We start from the raw sequence: 26,330 nt of genomic DNA, 5'->3' as shown, positions 1-26,330 counted from the left end.
CTTAGCGAACGGGATGTGGTCTAATGGTGGTGGCGAACACCCGTGGATGGTGCGTGGTGTAGGGATTCAGATGTGGTGCACTGGTGGTGATGGGGTCCAGGAGTGAAGGCGTGGGTCTACGAGGATACCAGTCTGGTGGCTGAGATGTTGTTTAATGATGGAGATGTAGGTAGTCTGTTTTGGTGTAGTCGTGCGGACAGTATGTGTTGTAAATGTGGTATAGCGGAGAGGATGTGTCCAGTGGCGTAGAGTTGGTGTAGTGATCTTGACGTTATCTAGTGATGGGTATTCTGGTGCAGCAGACTAGATGTATTCTAGTGGTTTGGCCTTTCTTTGAAATTTGAGTACTTTCCAAACTGACAATGTGTGATCCTGGGCAAATCACTTCATCTCCCTGAATCCCACGTTTCTTAAGCGAAAGACAAACATCTTATGCAAGTTGTCCAGATGAAAGCATCAGGTCTTACGCATGACACGTGCAATACATTCGTCCCCCTTACCTGAAATCACTGTAGGGGTGTATAATCCAGAATCCCGCCTTTTTCACCCTCTGCTGCTCGATCTCCACAGCCTTGTGGCTGCCGAACATGCGCAGGGAGAACTTGTTGATGGCCGGCTGCAGCATGGCCCCGAACTGCCGCTGCATGAAGGTGTACTGGCTGGAGTTGGGGTCCTCGGCGTCCGGCACGATCTGCTCGCCCGCCTCGGACTTCTGCTCCCCGTCCTGCTTCTCCAGCGAGGCCTGGGCCGGCGAGGACACCCCCGAGGCCGGCGGCTCGCCATGGCCCGGGGGAGGCTGGCTCGGGCCCGAGGTGGAGCTCTTGGCGCTGGAGAGGGTGGTGGCATCCTCCGAGGGCAGGTGGGCCTCCCCGTCCACGATTGGCCGCTTGTCCCCCAGCTCGCTGTCCTGGGAGGCCCTGTTGGGCAGGGAGTGGAGGCTGCCCCGGCCCCTCCGGCCCTCCTTGGCCAGGCTGGCCTTGCGCTGGCCTCGGCCGCCCAGCTCGGCATCCATGCCGGCCTCTCGGAGACGAGCGCTGCTACCTCAGGGGGCCCTCCTCACGTTTCCTTCAAACGCCCTTGCCCGCAGGTCCGCCCCGCCGTCTGCGGCGAGCTGCATCCTCCCCGGAGCTCCCGGAACGCGCAAAGAACCAGGGGAGCGCCCAAGTCCATTGGGGTCCGGGTGCCAGCGGCTGAGGGGCCGGTCAGGAGGGGTGCGTGAGTGCCAGAGAGCTGCACTTTCTGCCTCGCATCTCACCTTGGCGGGCGCGGAGCCCCAGCTTCAGCTGAGGTGTGCAGAATTAATCTGGTTCTAAGCCCCCTCTGGCATCCTCTTAGGGACGGTCCGGCTGTGGCGCACCCCGGCTAGGCAGAGGTGAGGGCAGCGGCTGCAGCGAGGAGAGAGGGCGAGGAGAGAGAGAGAGGATGGATGGAGACGGAAGGGATGTGCATCTCTGCAGAGGAGCGGAGAGGAGGATGCTGGCGGCTCAGCAGCGTCAATGCTGCCCTCCAAAGGCCTGCGCGAGCATCTCTGCCGGCGCTGGTACCCAGCGCTCTCCAGGCGCTGTCAGTGCTGACGGGCAGGTGTCAGGCGCGGCTTTTATGGCACGCGTTATGCAAATGTTCCTTCGTTAACCCGAGAAGCAGCCGGGAATTCACACATATAACTGGCCTCCTCTTCATCAGGGGGGGTTAGGATAAGAGCAGAGCCCCTCTCTGTGCGGTACAAAAGGGGGTGGTGATGGACGGAGCATCTGAACCAATCAAACACTCACACCCAGTCAACAGATCTGGGTTTAATCCATCACCGTTCTTTAGCCCACTCTGCCACCCCAGTTCAGACATGGCCATATGCAAATCAGTCTGACCCTGTGCCTCATCGGAACAGTCCACGCACCCATTGCCCACAGATTAGGACGTGGGATGGTGGGAGCCCCATTGAAGACAATGGCTGGGACATACCTCTGGGAATGTTTGTCTTTATTCCCCTGGTTCTTTTAGAGCACTCTTGGCCCAGTTGGTGGAACGCTGACATAGAATAATCGCAGCCCACTGCCAAGGGTTATATCGCTTGTTCGATACCTTCTCCGCAATGGCTCAGCCTAGAATTGGTGAAAAAGGGTATTTAACAAGAGCCAGAGGCAGCAGAAGGGCTATAATGCTATTAGAGCATTCCACCAACCTAGTATTAGAACATTCTACATCAGCCAGGAAAAATAAAGAAATAAATTGGTATGTTCTATCAGAATGTCTGTACCAGCCATTATTGGCCCAGAAGCACTATAGGGTCTTCAGCGAGCTTCATACACCATAACTTTCCAAGATAGCATTATAGCCTGCTACCGAGGGCTATACTGGTTGTTACAGGCCAAGTTTTAAGCCCAGATTGTGAGTTGCTCCTTAAATTCTGACCCATGCATAAGCCCATGTTTACGCACGGGTCGTAATTACGAGTTTGGTTTAATTTAACGCATCAGATAATTTTTGGATGCGTTACATAACTCAACAGTTTTTACCTTTCGGCAGGTAAAACCTGCCAAAATGTAACGGGGAAAAGCATACAGTATTTACTGTATCATGCAAATTTTGGTGCGTTAAACACCAACATCTGCAAGTTATTCCCCAGAAACTCGTAAAAGGTGCTATTTAACGTAAATGTTAATAATAAACACTGTGGTATCATTATTTGCCAGGTGTGATGAATAGCACCTATAGTTGTAATCAGACCTATAGTGTGCTGGGCTCTGACATCCCCAGGTTGAAATAGATGTCTAACAGCCGTATTAAATGTTTTAGTACTTTGCCATAAAAGGAATGAATCTAAGCTTAAGAGTGACATAGATATACCTTAAAAAGTATCTCTATGTAACCAACCCTCTATGTTTACCATAACCGCTATAAGTGTTGTGGACGAGTCATTCACGTCCACTGTGCGGTGGACGTGAACGGTTCGTCCACCACAATTCAGGAGAAAACCCTCTGGGTGTTTACATAGGGCAGTTTTCTTTAAAAAAATATAGTCAGAACATGACAAAAGAGATTCCTTCGTGTCCCAATTATGTGACGAGCTTCACACAATTAAAAAAGTGATAGCAGCTTGCTTTCATTTTGATGAATGATTGGGGGGCAGTGGGGCACAATTCTGCCACCGAGCACCGATCAGTGCCGGAGAGGTACTACTGAAAAGGGAACAATAGCCCAGTATGTAGGAAAGAACAAATTTAGATTTTGCAAAATGCCCTCTTAATCACACGTTAGTATGGGTAACCACAAAATTCGGAGTTTTAAGAATAACCAATCTTCAAAACTAGGTACTTATTGCACATTAAAAAAAGAGTCTCTTCCTCTTTTTTTTCTTTGTCTCTTGTCCCCTTCGCCAGACTGTTTGGGGCTTTTACAAATTCAATATCTAAATAGTATTTACACAGTTCAATGCCATTCAGTTTGCACGGGCTGAATGTAGTGTTAATGCCCTACAAACAGTGGCGTAGGTAGGGGCGGTGGCACAGGGGCGATTGCCCTGGGCGCAAAACTCTTAGGGGCATTCTTAGGGGAGCAAAACTTTGATAGGGGTGCAATATTTTTTAAAGAAAAGTGGAAGGATACTAGCCTTACCCCGGGCGCTGACAACCCATGCTACGCCGCTGTACTACTTCTGTAAGAACAATAGCTTCCAATTGCCTAAATGTACTCCGTCAGCTTTAACACTTTATTTAAAGGCTGCAACGACACCGGCCAGGATCACTCACTATATCAGCATCATTTAGAGTGAAAAGCGATGAGAGCAAAGGGTAAGCAGCATCATAACTGTACTGCATTTTAAATATAGACACATATAAATGGATTAAAATAAATCAAAACATTCCTACAGTTCCTTTTCCAACCACCCCTTCACAAACCCATTTAATTGGACGGCTCACCAGAGACTGCATTTGTTTTATTCCTTCTGATTAGTCACGGACAAGGATGCGGCCACACCCCCAGGCCCGCCTTCTATGATAGGTGAGGAAGAAGGTCCAAGGGGCATATTATCAAGGAACGGCGTTAAAATTAACGCCGCTTTAGCGGCAGGAAACTGAAGCTAAAGCGGCGATAATGGGCTTGATAATAGGCCCTTGAGAATTCCAATAGAAGCCCATGTTCTGGTGTTAACATGGGTTTCTATTGGAATTCTTTACGGCATATTATCAAGTCCATTATCGCCGTTTTAACAGTAGTTTCCTGCCACTAAAGCGATGATAATTCTAACTCCGTTCCTTGATAATATGCCCCCAAATTCTTTCAAATTGTCCTACCTTATCTTGAAGTATTAGAGTCAACTTTTCCATGGGCGAGTGATTGAAGGGCTTTGTCCACCATAGACCCTGTGTGAGAAGGTTGGGAGACTCCCATTTTTTGAGACACAGTCAATCTGGCTGCAGACAGAAGCTGGGATATGAGTTGACAATGGGTATAAAGTAGAACCATTAAGGAATCCACCGGCTTCCCTACAATAGTAAAAATGTGTCTAATTTTTGTGTGTTACCTGTTATTGTTGTTATTGTTATTTTTGATTTGTAGCGCGCTCAATCACCTACAGGCCTCTAAGCGCTCGGGAATCGATGGTAAACAACAACTTTGACAATACAGAGGGCATCCACTAGCATAGGTGGCTCATAGGGCTCTCCTAAATAACAACGTTTTCAGCCCCTTTCTGAAACGTAGGAGGTTTCCTTCCTTACGTAGTGGCTCCGGTAATGTGTTCCATAGGTAAGGAACCAGCACCGAAAAGGCTGCAAAGAAAACCCTGGATGTGGCCACCTATCCACCACATATGAATGTACAAGCCAGTTTTGTCACACCCTCCCCAGCAGAGAACTGATCATGCATACACTGCTTTCAATCAGACCGGTTTTAAGTACCACCTAAGCACTATTTCGTAAGCAGTTTCTTAATATCTGACACCTATTAAAGATATCACTGCTCTTTTCCAAATGAATAGCTCAAAACTCTCTGGAATTTCCAAATCTATATAATCTGTCCATTTTTGACATACGTGAGTGCATGTATTTTTTATTATTTTTGTTTTGTTTCATATAGCGCAAACTCAAGCTGAAGGTATCAGAGTGCTTCACATGAGCACCGGTCACATTACAGACGGACACATTAATTTTTTATGTCTCGCCTATCCCATTCCGCAAGGAATGGATAGTCGAGAATTATAGTAGGTGAAAAAGTTCTCAAACCATGGGGCGGATTTCAAACAGTTCACGTGAACACAAGCACGCGCATTTCCCCACATCAAAGCCATCAGCCTCCCTCCCACAGGCTTCCCCAGCGTGTGCAGTGCGCGCTGGCCTCAATTCTCCTCCCCACTAATTGCTTTCACTTTCACGGCCACTTCAAAGGGATCGTTTCCCGGCCGCTTTCTTTTTCTTTCGGCGATGTTCTTGTTTCTTATTCCACCCAGTTCTCTCACAGGCAAGCACATTCCTTCCTGTACCCTCTCAAAGGAAGTTGGTGTTGCACTTTTGCTCGATCTAAATAATTACACTAATTAACAGTGTGAAATCGTGAAAAATAACGTCCGCTTCCTGTAACTCTGGTGCAGTCCCTGTCACACTGGTCTTACGTGCCACCTATAATAGGAAACTACATGTGTTCATCCGTGACTCGAGACTTGACTTTCGGACCTAGCGCCTTCATCTCCAGCAACCTTATTATAATTCCACAAGAGATGGGGGCTCCTATTCTTAACTCACTCCAGGCTGCCAGACGTGATCACCGAGTCGATAGGAAGGTAAGACGAAACACCCCCCCAGACTGATGTAACAACGTGCAGGCATTGCGTGAAATACACTGAAATCATGATGTTTCGTTCTAGCTGTACCCTGAAAGGGTTACACAGGAAGAATACCCGGGAAACCTCCCCACAGCGTCACCCGTTCAGCGAGAATTGAATGAATAACTTTTGTATTGTGGGCTACAAGACGCGCCTCAGCGTGTTTGTTTGTGTGGGATCCTTTGCTGTGACTCCACTAAGGCGCATGTGCTCTCCATCTCTCATCCTCCTATGCTCACCTCACATGCCCCCCCCTGCTGCCCTCTGTGGTTCTCCCTTGGTTCCTTCTCCCCCATGCTTAGTGTTCTGTCATGAGCTTTTCTCCTCTACCCCTTGCTGCTATCACTCCTCACACTCTGCCTTCTTCCTTCCACCATGTGCTTCTCTTGTCGCCCCAGTGTTGCCCCCCCCACCCCTATGTTATTCTACCTTGTGCACTGATTTTCCCCACTTGCTGTTTCTTCGCCACCCTCTTGTGGTTCTTTTTTTCTTATTTACCGAATCAAGGGTGGCATTTGCCATTTTGGATTGGCAAATAAAAAACAAACAAACCAGATTGTGCCCACGTGATTCCCGGCTCGCACATGTGTTGTGGCACGTACATGCCAGCGGAATGACATGACTGATACTGACCCATTTTGCTTTTTCCCTGACGCTGTACTCCATGGCCAGTACGCATTAGGAAAGCAAATCTGTCCCAGAGAAGTGTGTTGACTTTGTCCCTGCTTGTTAAATACGTCATGCACTGACTGATACCTGCCATTTAGAGCTGCAAAGTTTGGACACTGAAAACCGAGAATACATTGTTGGCAATTGTGATCTCACCATAGTGTTGCACAGGAACCTTTTTTTGGTTGTGCAGTTTCCTCCATGTAGATTTTTTTACGTTATTGAACAGCTGTGGTTGTAATCTTTACTTCGAGAAATTTTGTTTTTTCTGTTTATATAAATATTGTACTGTTTATACGCAACGATTGTCTGTCCAAAAACTTCAACAGGTGTGCTTGTGAGAGCATGATTAGAGGTGCCTTTGCAAATGTGGTAAAAAGGCCACAACTCTGTAATTATAGTTTTGAAAATGGACATGATATTAATGGTAAAATAATCCGGAGCACGTGCTCTTGTGAAGAGTGCTGTCACATTGATAACCTTGGTAGATTACTGGCAAATTTGTCCGAACTCAGCCATAGTATGTTGTGTGCTACCCCTAGGTACTATCGCCATATCTCCCTTTTATGTTCTGTGAAGCCCAAACTAGACATTTGCGTTCCTTGTTATATTTATTCGTGTGTTTTTTTTTTCGAAACAGTGAAGTTTGAGCAGAAATGAGTAATACAGAATACAGCGATATATTATTATAGCTTCTGGGCTTCCAAATGGGGGAGAGTTGTAATGGGAAGTATTTGATAAGTCAGAAATAGATAGCCCAGGAAAAGTGTTTTTGCTGTTTGTGCCTTGGTAACACCAGCCAGTCTTTTCGCAATCGGGCGTACATAGAAGGCGGCATTAAACCAGCAGATGTCCATGCTGCCAGGCCAACTGGGGAGGTTAATGCACCTGTTGCCCAGACCCGCATCAAACCAGTAGGCCGCGGGTTTCATTCCTGGTAGACAGCTCAGTGGGCTGCTGTGTCTACTGCAAATGCGGTGTCTAACTTGTACTCCGAACGCTTGAATCTTAGTAACATAGCTCAGTGGGTTGAGTTATTACTACAGAGATCTTTTGCTAACTCGCTGGTCACCGGTCAGTATTTAACAACAATAGTGTTAACACTAAAAATGTAAATGCTGCGGGACACTGGCATATGATGCTGCTTGCTTTATAATTGGGCAGAACAAAATATTATTATTTTACTATTCTAAGTAGAATAGAATTAGATAGCTGTTGCATTTATTCATCTATACTGCTATTATAAAGAGAGAACTTGCACCTTTTGGCCAGGTAAACTCGGGAACCACAGCTCCAGTCTACACACCCAATACATCTATGAAAATGCCAGGGTGTGTAGATGGACATAGGCTATATACATTAAAAAAAAGTAAATTAAAAAAATTAAGTTTGAAAACAAAGTAGTCCCCTGAAAGTAGCGCCGGCCGGGACCAAGTGCTGGCCGCGACGCGATGTGCGTGATGACCGCGACGTGCGTGATGACGAAGGAGGAGCGGCGGTGCAGTGACGAGCGGCTGTGCAGTGAGGAGCGGCGGCACAGGTAAGGAAAGGGAAAGTTTTCGAGCGCGGCTGTGCAGTGAGGCGCGGCAGCACAGGTAAGGAAAGGGAACGTTTTAGAGCTTTTCCTAAACACTCAGTGCGAGACTGTGTGATGCAGGGGGAGGCGTCCCGGGGGGGTGAAATGTCTGAGCGGGAGTGAGTCGGTGCGGGAGGGGGTGGGAGGGAGTCGGGCGGTAGGGAGGGCTGGTCCGTGTCCGTGCATGAGCATGCACGGACAATGTCGGGGCGGGCGGGGGCCTGGGCGGGCGGTTGGCCCTGAAGCCTCATTGCCCCCAGGCAACGCTGGGGCGGGCTGCTAGTATAACATAATATTTGACCGAAAGCAGCTCACATTTATCTTATATAAATAACACAAGTTATTTTTCAGGCAAATACAGGGCTTAGGCCATAAAGCTGAGTGTACATCGCTAAGATTTGCCCAGGAATTCCTTTTGCCAGTTCCTTTTTGGTTGCACCATTTTAGTCATGAAAAAGTGCATTTCTGTGTGATCATTAAGACAACTGCACACTTGAAAAATAATAACAATATTATGCCCAGGAAGAGCGAGCGCAGCCTCTCATACTTTTTTGGTGATGTATTGTCCCATACAGTGAAAAAAGATAATTGTACTAAATACTGTAGCCCTCAAATGAATATTTTACTAGTTTTTGTATCTGGTTGGACAGTGAATGGTATGTTTGTGCGGAGTGCACTTTGTTGCATGTAGAAACCAGTGCGTGTTTTTTATATTTTGTGTACAGTTTTTTTAATGTAACGCGAACTCGGCCCGAAGGTATCTGAGCTCTTCACATGATCACCCGTTACATTACAGAAGGATGCATTCATCTTTTGTAGGCACGGGGAGATTAAGTGATTTGCCCGAAATCACAGGGTGTTGAGTCGACGCCGAGATTATTCAGTCCTTGCTCTTTAGTCTACCAGGTTTAAAAAGGCTTGGCACCGCAGGAAGCGGTCTCTTGTGCATTTCTGAGTTATGTTGCTGACCCACGGGTTCTCCAGTGATCCACCACCTCCTCCTCGGGAAGCAGAAAAGGCAGATTTAGGCAGCCATTCTATTGGCCTCAGTGGGACGTGCAGGCGATGAAATCCATTGATTGGTTCATATAGCTACTAATAGTATCTTCGAAAGGGGTTTAGTTGCAACATATTTCTTTTTTATTCTGCATATTGTAGTGTTTGTATTCCCTTGCTCTCTTCAGATCTCAAAGAGAAAGCAGAGTGTTTTTTTCCCTGAGAAAAATAAAAAGGTTTAAACCTAGAACAAAGATGGGAGTTGTCAACATTTTTTGCAACTAAAAAAGAAAGAATGCGCTGTTCGCCCTCACCCTATCACCCTCACTCTATCTATCTATCCTATCTATCTATCTATCTATCTATCTATCTATCTATCTATCTATCTATCTATCTATCTATCTATCTATCTATCTACCTCACTCTATCTATCTATCGCCCTCTATCTATATATCGCCTCACTTTATCTATCTATCTATCTATCTATCTATCTATCTATCTATCTATCTATCTATCTATCTATCTATCTATCTATCTATCTATCTATCTATCTATCTATCTATCTATCTATCTATCTATCTATCTATCTATCACCCTCACTCTATCTATCGCTCTCACTCTATCTGTCTATGTATCACACTCACTCTATCGCCATCTATCTATCTATCTATCTATCTATCTATCTATCTATCTATCTATCTATCTATCTATCTGTCTAACTATCTATCGCCCTCACTCTATCTATCTGTCTGTCTATCTATCTATCGCCCTCACTCTATCTATCTGCTATCTATCTATCGCCCTCACTCTATCTATCTATCTATCTATCTATCTATCTATCTATCTATCTATCTATCTATCTATCTATCTATCTATCTATCTATCTATCTATCTATCTGTCTAACTATCTATGGCCCTCACTCTATATATCTGTCTATCACCCTCACTCTATCTATTTGTCTATCTATCGCCCTCACTCTATCTATCTATCTATCTATCTATCTATCTATCTATCTATCTATCTATCTATCTATCTATCTATCTATCTATCTATCTTTCTATCTATCCTCCGCCCTCTATCTATTGCCCTCCCTCTATCTATCTATTGCCCTCCCTCTATCTATCTATCGCCCTCCCTCTATCTATCTATCGCACTCACTCTATCTATCTATCGCACTCACTCTAACTATCTATTGCATCACCACAGCATCACTCAGCACCACCACAGCATCACTCAGGGGCACCACAACATCACTGTGCGCTACCACAGCATCACTGAATGCCACAGCATCACTCGTCGCCACCACAACATCACTCAGCACCAACACAATATCACTCAGCGCCACCACAGCATCAATCTGTGCAACCATTCAACAACAACTGGTTCAAATATGTTCTCTCAATGTTTCAAGCTTTATTACAAATGTCACAAAAAGATGTTAATATTTCACTTCTGTTCTTGGATTTTCGTCACAATAAAATACACTGAACATAATCAAAAGCCATTGTTATTTGTAATATCAATACATCTAAGTCATGTAAATACAACACATATTGCATTACAAATGCTATAGGTGTCACAGTTGCGAAAGGTAAAACTATTGGCATTGTAAATGAAAAAGCTATTAATTTTGCAATTTTCAAAACACATAAATAAAAAAATTGTCATTTACAATACCAATAGCTCAATCTTTCCTAATGCGAGACCTATTGCATTGCAAATGCTTGTTTTGTTAGGCACAGGGAGATTAAGGGCCATATGTATGAAGCTCAAATGGGTTCGCAAACGCGTTTACGAACTCATTTTTGCTAAATGGTATGTATGAAAGAATTTGGGTGCAAAATAAGGAATCACAAAATTTGCAATTCCTTATTTTGTGATTGCATTTAAGGTATCGCAAATTTTGCGATTCCTTAAATGCAATGTATGAAGCAAAAAAAATGTGCAAATTGACCTTAAGGAATCGCAAATTACCACCAACTTCAAGTTGGTGATAATTTGCGAATTCCTTGAAAAATGCACTTTCAATGTGTACTGTGAAGCACATACATGCCCTTAGGGCATGTATGTGCACCACATGTCCACCCATGCTAATTTCAGGGGTGCAACAGGGTGTCCTTTGGACACCCCTGCACTCTTGAAATTATTCTCAATTTGCGATTCTCAATTTGCGAATCGCAAATTGAGAATAACTTCCCATTCATTCCTATGGGCCCCCTGGCCCATAGAAATGAATGGGAAAGTATTCCATAATTGCGATTCGCAATTTGCTAATAGCAATTATGGAATTTTAAGAAATCGCAAAAAAATACGATTTTCTACATACATACCAATTTGCGAACCTCAAATAGCGATTTCTTAAAAATCGCTATTTGAGATTCGCAAATGGGTACCTTCATACATATGGCCCTAAGTTATTTGCCCAGAATCCCAGAATGTTGAGCGTCCTTGCCAGGACTCTATCCCGGTTCCCTAGCTTCGAGGGCGACCACTCTAAACATTAGGCCACATCCTCTAGGTAGATTCTGTTCAAAGACTCTCTATAGTCGTTTTATAGCTCATGCCGTCTCTCCTTCCTAAAATATGTCGTCCATCTTAATTATTTCTCTAGTACTCCTCTCAGCACCAAAGGCGCTCAAACCTAATGTAACAATTGTGTGATTCTATAGAGATCATGTGGTCTCAAGAGAAGATCATTGTGACATTGGGCTCTTGTCTTGGGCTTCTACACTGTGTATAACATACCCAAATGCATCCCTTGTCCACCTGCCCAGGTTTAGTATCTTTGTGAGTCCTCCCCGATGAGAATTCAGCGTTCCTCACAAATTTTAGCACAACATTTGATGATGAAGAGACGAGGGGTGGATCCTTCGCTAAGGCGGAGGAGCGTCTCCCCACTGACTTAAAGTAAAAATAAAAGGATAATAACCATCGTTATTATAATTTTATTTGCCTTATTGCAGTCAGTGGTGGGTGGGCAGGGCTGGCCAGAGCAGGGGAAGAGTGGTGTGCACTCCCTAAGTGCGCATCAACTGTTCATGACACTTTGCATGTTCTAGTCTGAGCGCCGATCCACGGCACTCAGACCAAGCATTGCAGCGCTGTGATTGGCTCTGGGGAACCTGTGCCCGGTGCTTCCTGCTGCTGGCTGCAACAGGAAGATGAAGAGGACGGAGGTGAGGCGGCGCCTGGCCGGCCGTTAAAGGTATGTCCTTTTTTTTTTTAAACAGATTCCTCTCCTTGGCTTGCCTCCCGCCCACCACCCCCGTCCGGTAGCATCCGCTACTGGAAGAGACTGGATTACTTCATCATTGTCTATTTTGGAGACACAAAGAAAGAACTCTAGCATACAAAACCAAGACGCTAGACTTGGTTTCAATGTATGTGCTCTCATATCACTTCGGCCCTCTACAGCTGCACTATCCCTGATTTCTACCTTTGCCACTGTTTTTCCATCTTTCGCCCTTTTGTGTTTTTCTCTCTCTTGCTCTGGATCAAAGTCCCTTGAGGAAATATAAATGTTGGTCGCCAAAAATGAGTGCCGGTGGGCCCCACCAACAACTACCGTCTTAAATTAAGCAGTACGGTGACCCAGAGCATTCATTTCATACTTCTGTGGAAAATCTTTAAGGCAGGGATAAACTAAGGTCATAAATATATCTGACCCTAAGCCAGAACTATGATCATATATGTATTTTGAGGTCCAGCAAGGCTCACCTGCTCACAAAGGTGGGTTTAACAGCAAGGGTCACAGTGGCAGAACTATTTGTGTTCTGGGAAATGAACCCAAAATGTCTACTTTTAAGAAAGAGCTGGAAAGAAGCCTCTTCAAAGATAATTTCCCAGACAACCCCAGCATCATCTGTACTAACCGCCGTCCACCTCCAGTGAAGAACAAGGACTTATCAAGTGCAGTTTTACACCACTGAAGATTGGGTCCTAAAAACACACTTCTTATCCGACATTCCACAACTTGGGACTAAGCAGAACTATTGAAGTAGTGTGGTTCATGCAATAACTGCCTCAACATTTTTAGCAGAGCTTAAATTGAGATCTGTCACAAGCCAACACATTAATACAAATATAAATAACTTTAAAACTAAGAAAAGCACTCAATTATTCCCAATAGGTAAAGTTGGGTGTACCGACAAGGTGTGGGAACTTCTGGGGTATGGGTACAAGGTGCAGGATAGCAGAGCAAAATATTTTGCTGCCACTTTAATTTGATTATTTTGCACTAAAATGAATGCAGCCTACACTGAACACACATTTAAAGGATGTCTGGATGCAGAGGCTGCCTGTACCTCTCTTCTCCTGGAGTTCCTCTTCCTCCCAAGCTCCCTAGACCACTATTAGTTTCTGAAAGGCATCACATGGAGCATCAGGTCTTTTTACATACTTAATGCAGCAGTGAGATGTAAGCATGCGCTCCAAAGTGGCCAGACCGAGGAGAGAGCGGACATCCCATTTTGTACCCTTAGTAAAATTTATCCCTTTGAACTATTTGCATCACAGTTATGCAAAAACAGCACATTAAAGGCAAAATTTGAGGATGGTACACTTGGTACAAAGTGATGAAATATATCCAAATGTACAATAGGGTGCCAAAACCTGTCGCTTCTGCAACCAACATGGGTTTTGAGGTGGGCGTCATGTGTCATGCCCATGGCCGTGTGGACCTTGGGCAGGGCTGAGTGTGAAATCCACATTATTGTGTTGTACTCTCTTCTTGCATGTGAACCTTCCTCTGCTTCCAGCTGTTGGGTGTGGCTCACTGCGACTCATTTCACAAGACACACCTGCTCATGACTTTCTGGTTGCCTTTGAGACTTCTGAATGTTGGGTAGCAGCATCTCTTCCAGCTCTTCAGACTCAAGACCAGCTGATCCCAGATCTTCACTCACATTCCTGTAGTGCTTTAATAAGCTCTATAGTGTTGTGGCGCTAAGATTCATTAGATTCAGACTTCCAGTACCTGCGCCTGCTTCACAGTTCTTTCTTCAGTACCAGCTTGAAGTCCAAAATCCAAGTAAGATGAGCTATTTATCCCATTAGGGATTTATTTTTGCACCTTTTCACCTGAAAACGGTGTTTGGGCCCAGGGGGAGTAAAGTTTTATTCAAACAGTATAGTTAGATTTCAAGTTAGTGAGGCCCTTGCCTGCTGAAGTCCAAAGTGTTGATTAAGCCTGTCTGTCTCCTAGGAGATTCTGAACAGGAGAAGCAGCTTCCAACTCCCTGGCCAGCAAACCTTGTCTGAGGTCGCTGGGACCTTATATGGTCTGCTGGTGGTTGGTGCATGCCTACACTGATTGGTGGTTGTATGTGGTGTTTCTATTGGATTAGGGTTAATGTCCTCATTGGTTGGGTATTTGAGGGTTCTGATTGGTTTCTGGGTCTGTGATTCAATCATTGTAGTGTAGGGACTAGGGATAGGGTTAGGATTTCTATTGGAAGTAGGGACTAGGGCTTCCTATGTGATTGGTTGTTGGGAGTAGGGTGGGACTAGGGCTTGGGTTAGACCTTTAATTGGAAGTAGCGATTAGGTCTTCTGGTGTGATTGGTTGCTGGACTAGGTGTGGGACTTAGAGTAGGGTTAGGCTTTCTATTGGAAGTGGGGACTAGGGCTACCTGTGCCATTGGTTGCGTGGACTTGTTTTGGGACTACTGGTAACGCTAGGGCCTTTATCGGACGTAGAGATCAGGGTTTTTGAACTGATTAGGTGCTTGGACTAGGGCTAAGATTGGCTGTAAGGTCCTGGTCTCCTATTGGTTCTAGATTTTAGGGCTAGTGTTGTGATTGGATAGTGTTAGGACTAGGGTTCCCATTCGCTAAAGGAGTCACCTGATTACTAGGGCTAGAAAAAAAGGCCAGGATTAGGGCATCTCAACCTGGGCGTCGAGGCTAAGGGCAGAGAGGACAAGGGCAGTTGCCTGTTTGAGCCTGTTTTAGGGCAGAGAGGACAAGGGCAGTTGCCTGTTTTAGCCTGTTAAGGGAAGAGAGGACAAGGGCAGTTTCCTGTTTGAGCTTGTTCGAGACTGGTCGGGACTAGGGCCAGAAATGCTGCCCTTTTTCTCATTTAGCAATACCCAGCCCACACTATCCACATCCACAAACAGAGCAACACACTCACACCAAATGTACACTACGCACAACACTATTCACAGATTAATGTACCAGCATGCACTACAAACCCAACCAAACCACATCTACACACCCTACTATCCCAACTACCACGCATATCCACCATCACCTACAAACAGTACACATCCTCTATCCTATACCACTCACCAATACACTCATCACTAACACAACGCCAATCAACACCATACATAACTACATCCCATTCAGACACACTCTCCCTGGTGTAATTACACCTAACAGACCACCTTTTATCACTAACAAACGTATAATCATCCTTCCATCAGTTGTCCAACAAACACCCTCGTCTCCCTTCTACCATAATAACACTAATGCACAACACACACACTGCACACCACCAATCTTTGTAACTCTTGCAACAAACCAGTCTAAGATAAACACTCTCACCTCTACTTCATTCCCTCCTACACACAACATACACTCTTCTCATAAACACATCACCACCCCCTCTACGTCACATCCTCCTCTCACAAACAATACTACACAAACTTTTTCACTGCTCCTCAAAAGCAAAACATAACACACACACCAGCACAACAAGATCTTCAAAGCGCAACATCTCATAATACTTACCATCACAAAATACAAACATATACCCACCTTTCAAACCACACAAAGGAACAAACTCCAATGCCAAGCTTTCACTCTTCCACCACACCTAACACAGATACAGCAATACAGCACCTCTCTTCTAACCGCCTCTCATCCATTGGACAATGTAGAACATTACTACATGACCCACATGCTGCACCACCTCCCCTGACTCATACACCTTCTGCCTTAAACACACACAAAAAATATAAGCAACATGCCACACGTCACAACTTTGCTTCCCCATGTCTACTTCCCAACAATGTTACACCACAAAAGCAACGCAGCACTTCAACTCACTCTCAAACACCATCTCCAACACATACACATGCAGACCCATCAAAATGCCTTTTTAGCATGCTGGATGAGGAACACGATACAGAACAGCTACACGATTGCTATCCTAATACAGCTAATACCAGCACTAACAAGCATTTACAATGCAATGGTTTTGCCTTTGTTAAAGTTAGAGCTATTGTCATTGCTCTTGACATTACTTTTATTTATGTTTTTTTTAACATAAATAAATGGCATTGTCATTTACAATGCCAATAGCTTAATCTCTCGCAAATGCCACACACAAACACCCACAGAGAGCCACCCACACACACACACAGAGCCCCCCACACCCACCCACACAGAGCCCTCCACACACACACACCGACACAGAGCCCCCCCACACACACCCACACAGAGCCCCCCACACACTGCGAGCCCCCCCACACACTGCGAGTCCCTCCCCCATACACACTGCGAGCCCCCCCACACACTGCGAGCCCCCCCACACACACTGCAACCCCCCCACACACACTGCAACCCCCCCCCCACACACTAAGTTTGGCGGACTGCCTGCGCTGTAAGCCTGATTGCCCCCGGACAACGTCGGGGCGGGCTGCTAGTATTTGTATATAATGCTTATATTTACTTCTCGGTGTGTTATGTTTGGCTGTTTAATTTTCTAAAATGCTTATGTGCGTTCATCAGTTAAATAAACATGCAATTGTACGGCCTCTATGTATTCTCAGAACACAAAATAAATATGAATACCTATACGATGAGTGAAAAAGAAATGGAGAAATACAAACGGAAATATTACTAAAAGAATGTGGAAAACATGGCGACCGCAGGGGAAAACATGGCGACCGCAGGCTAACGCGGCTCGCACACCCAGAGTCGGCTCTTCGGAACCTCACCCTGCTCTGTCAATTCGGGACCATGCTGTGAGACGTCTTTAGGCAGAAACTGATCTAGTGCGATTTGGAGGACACGCTCTGTAGGGCAGGGGGCAATAAACGCTAGGATACAAAACGAACAAAAGTAACGAAGGAGCCGGGTGGCTGCAAAGCTTTCACTGACCCCCGGTCTCGATTGATGTGCCTGCCGGCGGCGTCCCGCCCTCTTCCGCCCGCGTTTTTGCCTCGCTGGAGACAAGCAGCCGTGGAGCTTCGGCGCGGCCGCACGGCGGCTGCCCGGGTGCTCCGAGGAGCCGTGGTGGCGGAGCGGAGGAGGAGAGGGGGCCAAGCCGAGACTCACGCTGCTGCTGTAAATCCGGATGCAGGCTCGAAGGTGAGCAGGGATACATCAGCGTGTGTGCAGGGCAAGGACAAGGTAGGCACGCCAGACTTTTCTGTAACGGACTGTAAGGCAGTCAGAGACTCCAGCAGGGAATCTGACTCTGAAGGGGGAAATAAGCCCGTAGTGCCAAAGAACGCTAGGAGTGGGGACAAGTGTTTAGAGAAAGGGCGCAGGGGTCTAAAAAAAAAAAGACAACCTCAGGGGGGTTCTGCAAGTGCCACTAGTGAATTGGTTAAAAACCCCAAGCAGAAAAGGGGAAAGAGTCAACCCCTAAAGAAACTCAGTGGCATAACCCCTTCGCTACGCACGTTCTTTAAAGCACTACCCCAAGTACTGGACATTACATCAGAGATGGCGGCTACCGGGGCAGTGGGGTCAGAGGTACAGACAGTTTCAACTACAGTAACAGCGCCTGTAGCACTAACACTCCCAATAGCCATCAATGTCCCTAATACAGCAAATGGGTTAGCGGAGCCCCGCACACCTATTAATGAAACGGAGGTTACAGCAGTAAGTAGCCAGCAATCCCATGAAGGACACCAAGGGCCCCAAAAGGGGGTTGCCTCTAACAACGTAGCAACAACAGACGAAGGTGGAGGGGATGGCGATTTGGAAGGCCCAGGGGTTGGAAACACACTGGAGGCCTTAGTAAAATCAATAGCAGCAATGAGGGAGGAAATTCGCGCTGATTTCGCAGTTTCTAAAGTGAATCAGAATGAGATTAGAGCATCCTGCGACATGCTGGATCAAAAAGTGGACGGATTATGCACAAGGACAGAGGTTTTGGAAGGTTCGGTGGGACTATTGACATCTAAACTCGAGATAGCTAGATCCAAAATTCAAGTGCTGCAGAAGGATGGCGAAAATATGCGAGAACGAGTCGAGAGTTTGGAGAATTATTCCCGGAGAAATAACCTGCGACTTTTAAAGATCCCGGAAGGAAAAGAGGGCACTAATCTTAAAAGTTTTGTGATCAAGATCCTAAAAGACTCTCTTAACTTGGAGGAGTCGGCTGAGATGCTCGACAACGATATCCAGCGAGTGCATCGTGACCCATTTCGCCTAAAGCCAGGGAGAGACAAACCTAGAAAGGTCTTGATTAACTTCCTAACGTTCTCACTTAAAGACAAGATCTTGAACCTCGCACTGAAAGCTAGATCACTACAGGGCCCGGACTTCTCTTTTGAGGTGCGATCAGACCTATCTAAAACCACGCTTGACAGGCAATGGGAGTTGGGGCAGCGCATGGAAAAATTTAGAGCTCTGGGTGCCACTGTCCAGATGAGGTTCCCAGCATTTTTGCGTATTATGTACAACAATAAAATGCATAATGTCCGGTTACCATCAGAAGCAGATGAGCTATTAGAATCTATTAGAGACCATGCCCAGGCTCAGGCTCAGTATATGGGATAGTGGTTATTTGGGTCTGATATAGGTGAACCGACATTACAAGTTACGTCTGGTCTATACCAGTTATGTTAAAGTCTAAATAGCCCTGTATCACAATAGGTAATAAGCATGGTAGGAAGAAAAATGAATGGGAAAAAAAAAATATATATATATATATATATTGATTAAAAAGAACCTTAAAAAAAAAAAAAATGTAAAATAAAATAAAAAAAGGGGGAAGGGAAACAGTAAAGGGGGGTGAGTAGGAATGAGTTATAATAAATAAATAAATGCAAAAAAAAAAAAAAACACATAACTGCACCTGCTATTAGTAATGATATAATAACAAATTCCTTCTCTATCTTTCTCCTAACCTACCCCATGACAAGAGTGAGTGTAGGGGAAACACAAGTTAAATTAAAATCTAATAAGGTTTGTGTGTATTCGAGTGTGGCCCTCTCACTGCATTCCTTTCACCTTGTAAGTGTCCCCTGACATCACAATACAAAAGTCTCTTCTTAATAGCGTATTTGTTTTGAATATGTCTACAGACTATTCCAAAAGGGTAGAGGTGAGGTTGGAGAGTCGTAGTGGGTGTAAAACTGGCCATCCACCAGGCCAGAGTAAGTAGGGGAGGGTTTTCCTGGGGAGGGTGGGTGCAGGGGGGGAAGGGGAATAAAGTAAAAAATCCTCATAAGTCTGCCTACTATTTTGCGGAAAGGTTATTTCTGACATCTGTCCAACATCAAAAATGGCAAAAATTAAGGTTCCCGCAAGAGCTACTGAGAAAGGTTGATACGAGGGGGGTAGCGGTGGTAAAATGACAGCTCTCCACTATTTGTCTTGGAATGTCAATGGCTTACGAGGGAGAAGTAGGAGGGAGCGTATAATGCAGTATCTGAGGGACTCCCCGGCGCAAATTATTGCAATTCAAGAGTCACACCTTCTTAAATCAGAGGCAGTAGAGATACTTAAAAAACAGAAATGGGTGGATAAATTCAGCTCTACCGACCACAATGCTAACATTAGGGGAGTTATATTTATTTTTAAAAGAGCCGCGAAAGCCCAAATCTTGGAGTGTATAGAGGATCATACAGGGAGATGGCTGATATTGAGAGTTCAGTTGGTGGGTCAACGGTACACCCTGGTGGGCTATTATGGTCCAAATTCAGATGATCCGTCGCATTTGGATGCCGTCAGAAACCATTTGCTACTTTTTCAGGACCCGGTGATTTGGATGGGCGACTTTAATATTGTGCTGAACCCTAAATTAGACAAATCAGCAAATTCGCGGGCCTGTAGTTCACCAAAGTCTAGGCGAACTCTATTAGCTATTATGGTCCAGCTAGGCCTGGCGGACCCTTGGCGGGAAAGAGCAGGCAGTAAATTGGGGATCTCATATCGGAATAGTCGTTTTAAGCACTCATCCAGAATTGATTATGCTCTGTTTACTTATAATTTGAAAGACGCTTTAATAGCGATTGATTATCTTCCATCTCACCTGTCAGACCATTCAGCCCTTGTTTTTTCAATTAGATCAGACAGTAGGAGGCAACATCCTTCTTGGTCTTTTGACCGGACACTCCTACTTGAAGAAGATGAAGTGAAATTCCTGGCCACAGAGACAAATGCTTTCTTTGAAATTAATATGGAGTCCTCCTCTCCAGAGGTGGTTTGGGAGGCCTTTAAGGCCTTTTTGAGAGGCTGCATCACTAACAGGTCCTCATATCGGAGTAAAAAATACAAAGATATAGTAAATAGTTTGGAACAAGAAATGAAGGGCATAGAATCCAATTTTGGTCAGTCTCTAGGATCTCCTGAGGAGCAGTTAAAATTGGCCGAGCTAAAGCACCAACTAGAAAACACACTACAGGAGAGGGTTAACAAAAGATGGAAGGCAAGTAAGATCTCTCATTTTGAGTTTGGTGAGGCCGCGGGTAGAGTACTGGCGTGGAATACTAAATCGGACCAAGCTCAGAAATATATTAGAGAAATCAAGGTGGAAGGGGAGGCGGTACCTAGGACAGCTAGCCACGAGATAGGTAAAGCCTTTTATGAATTCTTTGAGACTATCTATAGGGAAGAACTGCCTGATGATCAGATGGCACGAAACATGTGGCTGAATGGAATAGTGCTCCCAACCTTATCAACAACACAGAGCAACAGTTTAGAGATTGCAATAACAGAGGTAGAGGTAAAGGAAGCTATAAGACAGGTAAAAAAAGGGAAAGCTTCTGGTCCAGACGGTCTCCCTGGGGAGATCTATAAAGTATTGGGGGAGAACATCGTCCAAGTAATGACAACCCTTTTTAATGTTATCCTCAGGGAAGGAAAGCCACCACCAAAATCTTGGGGCGAGGCCACTATTGTTCTTATACCCAAACCTGGGAAGGACGTATCAGAATGTGGGTCCTATAGACCAATATCTTTACTGAATAGCGATTATAAGATCTTTGCCGCAATACTATCAGCAAGAATGGGTAAGGTAATGGGCACCATTATTCATCACGATCAGAAAGGCTTTATTAAAGGGCGACATCTTTCAGATCTTACACATGATTTGGTAGGGGCTATAGATATAGCCTCTGCTTTTTCCCTTCCACTGGCCACCTTAACCCTCGACGCAGCTAAGGCCTTCGATAGGGTCAATTGGCCCTACCTAAATGAAGTGTTAAAAAGGTTTAACTTTGGGGAGGGCTTTCGCAGAACTATTGCCTTACTCTATCGATCCCCTTCGGCTAGGCTGCTGATTAACGAAATATTGACAGACCCCTTTAAGATCACTAGAGGTACGAGGCAAGGTTGTCCGCTTTCTCCCCTCCTTTTTAATTTGTACATTGAGCCGTTTGGCCAGGCTTTGCGAGCAGACGAAAATATACCATCATTCAAGTTTAAGGATTGGGAGAGGCGGACGGCATTATATGCCGATGATATCTTAATCTTTACCTCGGACCCGGTGTTGTCCTTCCCTGCCGTGATTCAGAAGGCGGAAGAGTTCGGTAAGATCTCGGGCTACAATATCAACTCAAGTAAGACCGAGGTTATGGTCTGGAATATCCCGGACCCACGGTTAGGCATTAATATCACCACTTCTATGCGTTATCTCGGGATCCGAATCACCCAAGACATTGGGACCATTGCCCAAACTAACCTAGATCGAGTTTCCAGGGAATGTAAGGGCCTATTGAAATCTTGGACACACTTGCCACTTTCCATAATGGGGAGGGTCAACTTAATAAAAATGTCTATCCTTCCTAAGTTTATATTTATATTTGGTGCCATTCCATTGGGGTTTGATGTGAAGATGTTGGACAGATGTCAGCGAGAGCTTAACTCCTTTATTTGGAATTATAAGGCAACTAGAATTGCGTGGAAGAAGTTGAGGAGGAGAAGGGAGAAGGGGGGCCTAGCCCTACCGGATCTAGTATACTACGCTTGGGCCTTTCAGTTGTCCTACTCCAGGATGTTACTAAAAACACCATCGAGTCTTCTGGAGGTGGCAATGTATAAAGCCATGTTAACCGGAGCAAATTTACCAGCTGACGGATTTTTATTTAAATTTGGGAGTCAGAAATACTTCAAGAAAATAAGACTGAAAATTATACAGTCTTGGGCTAGGGGTTGGCTAGCCATTAGAAGTAGATTGGGGCTGTCCTACTATTCCAACTTCGCTCCCATATGGGACTCCCCGGGTTTACCGGAGTGTCTCAGGGACAGCTTATCTTCCTCACTAGAGGAAGCAGGAATTACTAGATGGGGAGAGTTATTGGTGGATGGATCGATACTTCCCTGGGATGTATTGCATGAGCGTATAGGTCCAGCTTTCTCTAGATTTAAATTCATTCAGCTGGAAAGCTGGGGGAGAGCCCAGCGGCGCAAAGATGCATTATTCGGGAAATCAAGCTCCCTGGAGCAGCTGTTACTAGAAAGACCTAGGGGTGGTAAGGAGGTGGCCTTCTGGTATTGGCAGCTTCTGGAGGAAACCGATGGGGATTTCACCCTTCCAGATGAATTGTGGAGCGAGACAATGGGCTTACAATGTGAGGAGATATGGTTAAGATCTTTTGCGCTCCTCTATAAAGTGGTGAAACCATCATGGCTGAGGCGTAACCATTTGTTCACAGCACACCGGGCTTATATGACACCGCAGAAACTTTCCAAATTTCTCCCAGACAAGAAGTGTAACAAATGTAATTTACCAGGAGCTTCAGATAGTCACATGTTCTTGGAATGCCCCAACATCGGTCAGTTCTGGGAGGAAGTGCTGTCTACCTTAAATTGCATTATGAACACATCATTAGTAATTTCATTGCCACTAATCATCTTTGGAATCGAGGACAGTATTTCTGGCGAAGCAAGATCTTTCCTGTTTTATGCTATTCTGTTGGCTAGGAGACAGATCTGCATAAGGTGGGTGGAAAAATCTGCTCCAATATATTCGGATTGGCTCACGTCACTATACGAAACATCAAAGGTGGACATGGCTAGAGCTTGCAATAACCGTAATCTGGCTTTTTGGGATCTGTTGACACAGTGGAGATAGTGTTCCGGGGTTTTTTTTTTTTTTTTTTTTTTGTTTTTTTTTCCCCGGGTCCTATGATTATGCCAACACTACTCCTTGGACCGGGTCTGGCCCCGATACGGTGTTTTGGTCCTGCAGGTTGAGACATACCTAGATGGAGTCAGCTTAAGAATTTACATTTCCCTTCTCCTTGGGACTTCTCTGCCACCAGTAAAATATCTCGGAGTCCAGTTCCAGAGATGGGTTTCATCTTCTTGGTTCCCTCTCTTGGTCGGGGACACGCAAGGTGGTTGGCATTTCCTAAGCAGTGGGTAAGGCAAATGAGGACAAAAAAAAAAAAAAAAAAAAGAATGTGCATAACACCGGGAGCCCTAATTATGATGGTACTGCTGGGGTGGGTCGTGGGTAGACTACAGGGTGCAGATTTCAGCATTTTCTAAGTACCCTCCGTGCTCTGGCCGATACATGTCTCGGAATGCCATGGAGCCGTAATTATGATGGTATTGGAGGGCGGGGTAGGAGGGGGGGGGGTAGGGTGCGAAGTACTTTCTAATTAGCTTCTGAGGCAGAGTTTCATTTATATTTTTAACACCAGAGATTACGATGGCACCACTCGACAAGTCTTCCATTCTGCACGGTCTTTGCAGTTCTTAAAAATAAAAACACAGGAACACACATTTTTTAGACCCATTTAAATGTCCTAAATCTAGGACTTCAGGAAGCTGCCAGAGTCAAGTTCTTGGGTTCTGAATGCTGCAGTATGATCATGCTGCCTCAGCACTGCTTGTGAATCTTCGACACGTCTCGGAATACAAAAGGCATTGCTCAATTCACGCCAGTGTTGCACAGGGCTTATTTTTCAGGGTCTGGAGTTCAGAGACATATGTCGAAAGAGGGGTTGGGCATTCAGATTGTACTAGTCATAGGCATAGGCAGTTTGAGTCCATGGGGCCAGATTACATGACAGAGGAGTCACCCATCATTCTTGCCATACCACCTGTTCATGCAGCACATGCATACCCACATATCCTGGCATTTCCCATTTGCATGTTCACACGGGCCTGCCTTTGCCCGGCTAGCAGCCTGTGCCATTCATGAGCTCTGCATCGGCCATTGATCATGCTAGTTAAGAATAGCCTTTGATGGCTGTTGGATTTCTTTCTAAAGCCTTTAAACTAATTACTTCTTTCTCGGATCTTCACTCAAAACGGCACATCGCTATTCACAGTGCATTTAAAGTTAGAGAATTACCAGGTATGAAGGGGGCTTTGCTGGACGGACAAGAAGTCCCATTCACTGGTGAAGTGGGAGGGGTGGCCAGACCGCAAAGGGTGGACGGGCTCCAAAGAGAATCCTGCAAGGAAGTAAAACGGGGGCCGGAGACACGGAGAGCGGGAGGGGGGCGGGAACGGGGGCCGGAGACACGGAGAGAGGGAGGGGGGTGGGAACGGGGGCCGGAGACATGGAGAGCGGGAGGGGGGCGGGAACGGGGGCGGAGTTGGGCATTCAGATTGTATTAGTCATAGGCATAGGCAGTTTGAGTCCATGGGGCCAGATTACATGACAGAGGAGTCACCCATCATTCTTGCCATACCACCTGTTCATGCAGCACATGCATACCCACATATCCTGGCATCTCCCATTTGCGTGTTCACACGGGGCTGCCTTTGCCCGGCTAGCAGCCTGTGCCATTCATGAGCTCTGCATCGGCCATTGATCATGCTAGTTAAGAATAGCCTTTGATGGCTGTTGGATTTCTTTCTAAAGCCTTTAAACTAATTACTTCTTTCTCGGATCTTCACTCAAAACGGCACATCGCTATTCACAGTGCATTTAAAGTTAGAGAATTACCAGGTATGAGGGGGGCTTTGCTGGATGGACGAGAAGTCCCATTCACTGGTGAAGTGGGAGGGGTGGCCAGACCGCAAAGGGTGGACGGGCTCCAAAGAGAATCCTGCAAGGAAGTAAAACGGGGGCCGGAGACACGGAGAGCGGGAGGGGGGCGGGAACGGGGGCCGGAGACACGGAGAGCGGGAGGGGGGCCGGAACGGGGGCCGGAGACACGGAGAGCGGGAGGGGGCGGGAACGGGGGCGGAGTTGGGCATTCAGATTGTACTAGTCATAGGCATAGGCAGTTTGAGTCCATGGGGCCAGATTACATGACAGAGGAGTCACCCATCATTCTTGCCATACCACCTGTTCATGCAGCACATGCATACCCACATATCCTGGCATCTCCCATTTGCGTGTTCACACGGGGCTGCCTTTGCCCGGATAGCAGCCTGTGCCATTCATGAGCTCTGCATCGGCCATTGATCATGCTAGTTAAGAATAGCCTTTGATGGCTGTTGGATTTCTTTCTAAAGCCTTTAAACTAATTACTTCTTTCTCGGATCTTCACTCAAAACGAGGCAGCGGTAGGGGGGCGGGAACGGGAGCCGAGGCAGCGGTAGGGGGGCGGGAACGGGGCGGGGGAGACACAGAGAGCGAGGCAGTGTTAGGGGGGCGGGAACGGGAGCCGAGGCAGCGGTAAAAAGCAAAAAAAAAAGCAAGCACTCACCTGGACTTCTTCCGGGTGCCTTCAATGGTGGACCAGATTCGGGGGCGTTCTCGGCTTTTGGCTGACGTAGCGTGACGTCGCCAAAAGCCAAAAATTTTCGGGAACGCCCCCGAATCTGGTCCGGCATTGACGGACCGGCCCATCTTCCAATGGCTAGCCTCCATTTATGGAACTAGCCAATAGAAGACGGGGGCCGTTCCTAACTCCAGTACAATACTCATTAGGTTTTCGCCTGCGCGAAAAAGCTGCGCAGAGCGCAGCTTTCGCCAGGCAAAACCTAAAAGCCCACCTACTACAAACCCACACAATACTGATCACTCTTCTACCATACAAAGTCCCACTGTAACCAAAGGCCACTCACTAAACTGTCTACTAATAAATGCTTGATCCCTCTCTAAAAACAAGCATCACATCTACGACCTTCTCACCGATGCAAAACCAGGCATACTATTCAAAATTGAATCATGGTTG

At 45.9% G+C, this 26,330-nt stretch overlaps 1 protein-coding gene and 1 long non-coding RNA gene across 2 annotated transcripts in view; one reads left to right on the top strand and one right to left on the bottom strand.

Moving 5' to 3' along the window:
* The window catches only part of HCN3 (hyperpolarization activated cyclic nucleotide gated potassium channel 3), a 167,234-nt gene extending 166,015 nt beyond the window's left edge, over positions 1-1,219 (bottom strand). Inside the window, exon 1 of the mRNA XM_086947398.1 lies at positions 501-1,219. Within this exon, the coding sequence (XP_086803524.1) occupies positions 501-1,012 (512 nt within the window). The 5' untranslated portion in view covers positions 1,013-1,219. The remainder of the gene's footprint in view (positions 1-500) is intronic.
* Positions 1-26,330, top strand: part of LOC147673533 (uncharacterized) — a 93,655-nt gene that overhangs the window by 21,391 nt on the left and 45,934 nt on the right. The window lies entirely within an intron of this gene.

This window comes from Lissotriton vulgaris, chromosome 12 (genome assembly GCF_964263255.1).
Source record: "Lissotriton vulgaris chromosome 12, aLisVul1.2, whole genome shotgun sequence".
NCBI lineage: Eukaryota > Metazoa > Chordata > Amphibia > Caudata > Salamandridae > Lissotriton > Lissotriton vulgaris.
Note: the sequence above shows the minus strand (reverse complement) of the source record. Positions and strands in the feature narration are given on the sequence as shown.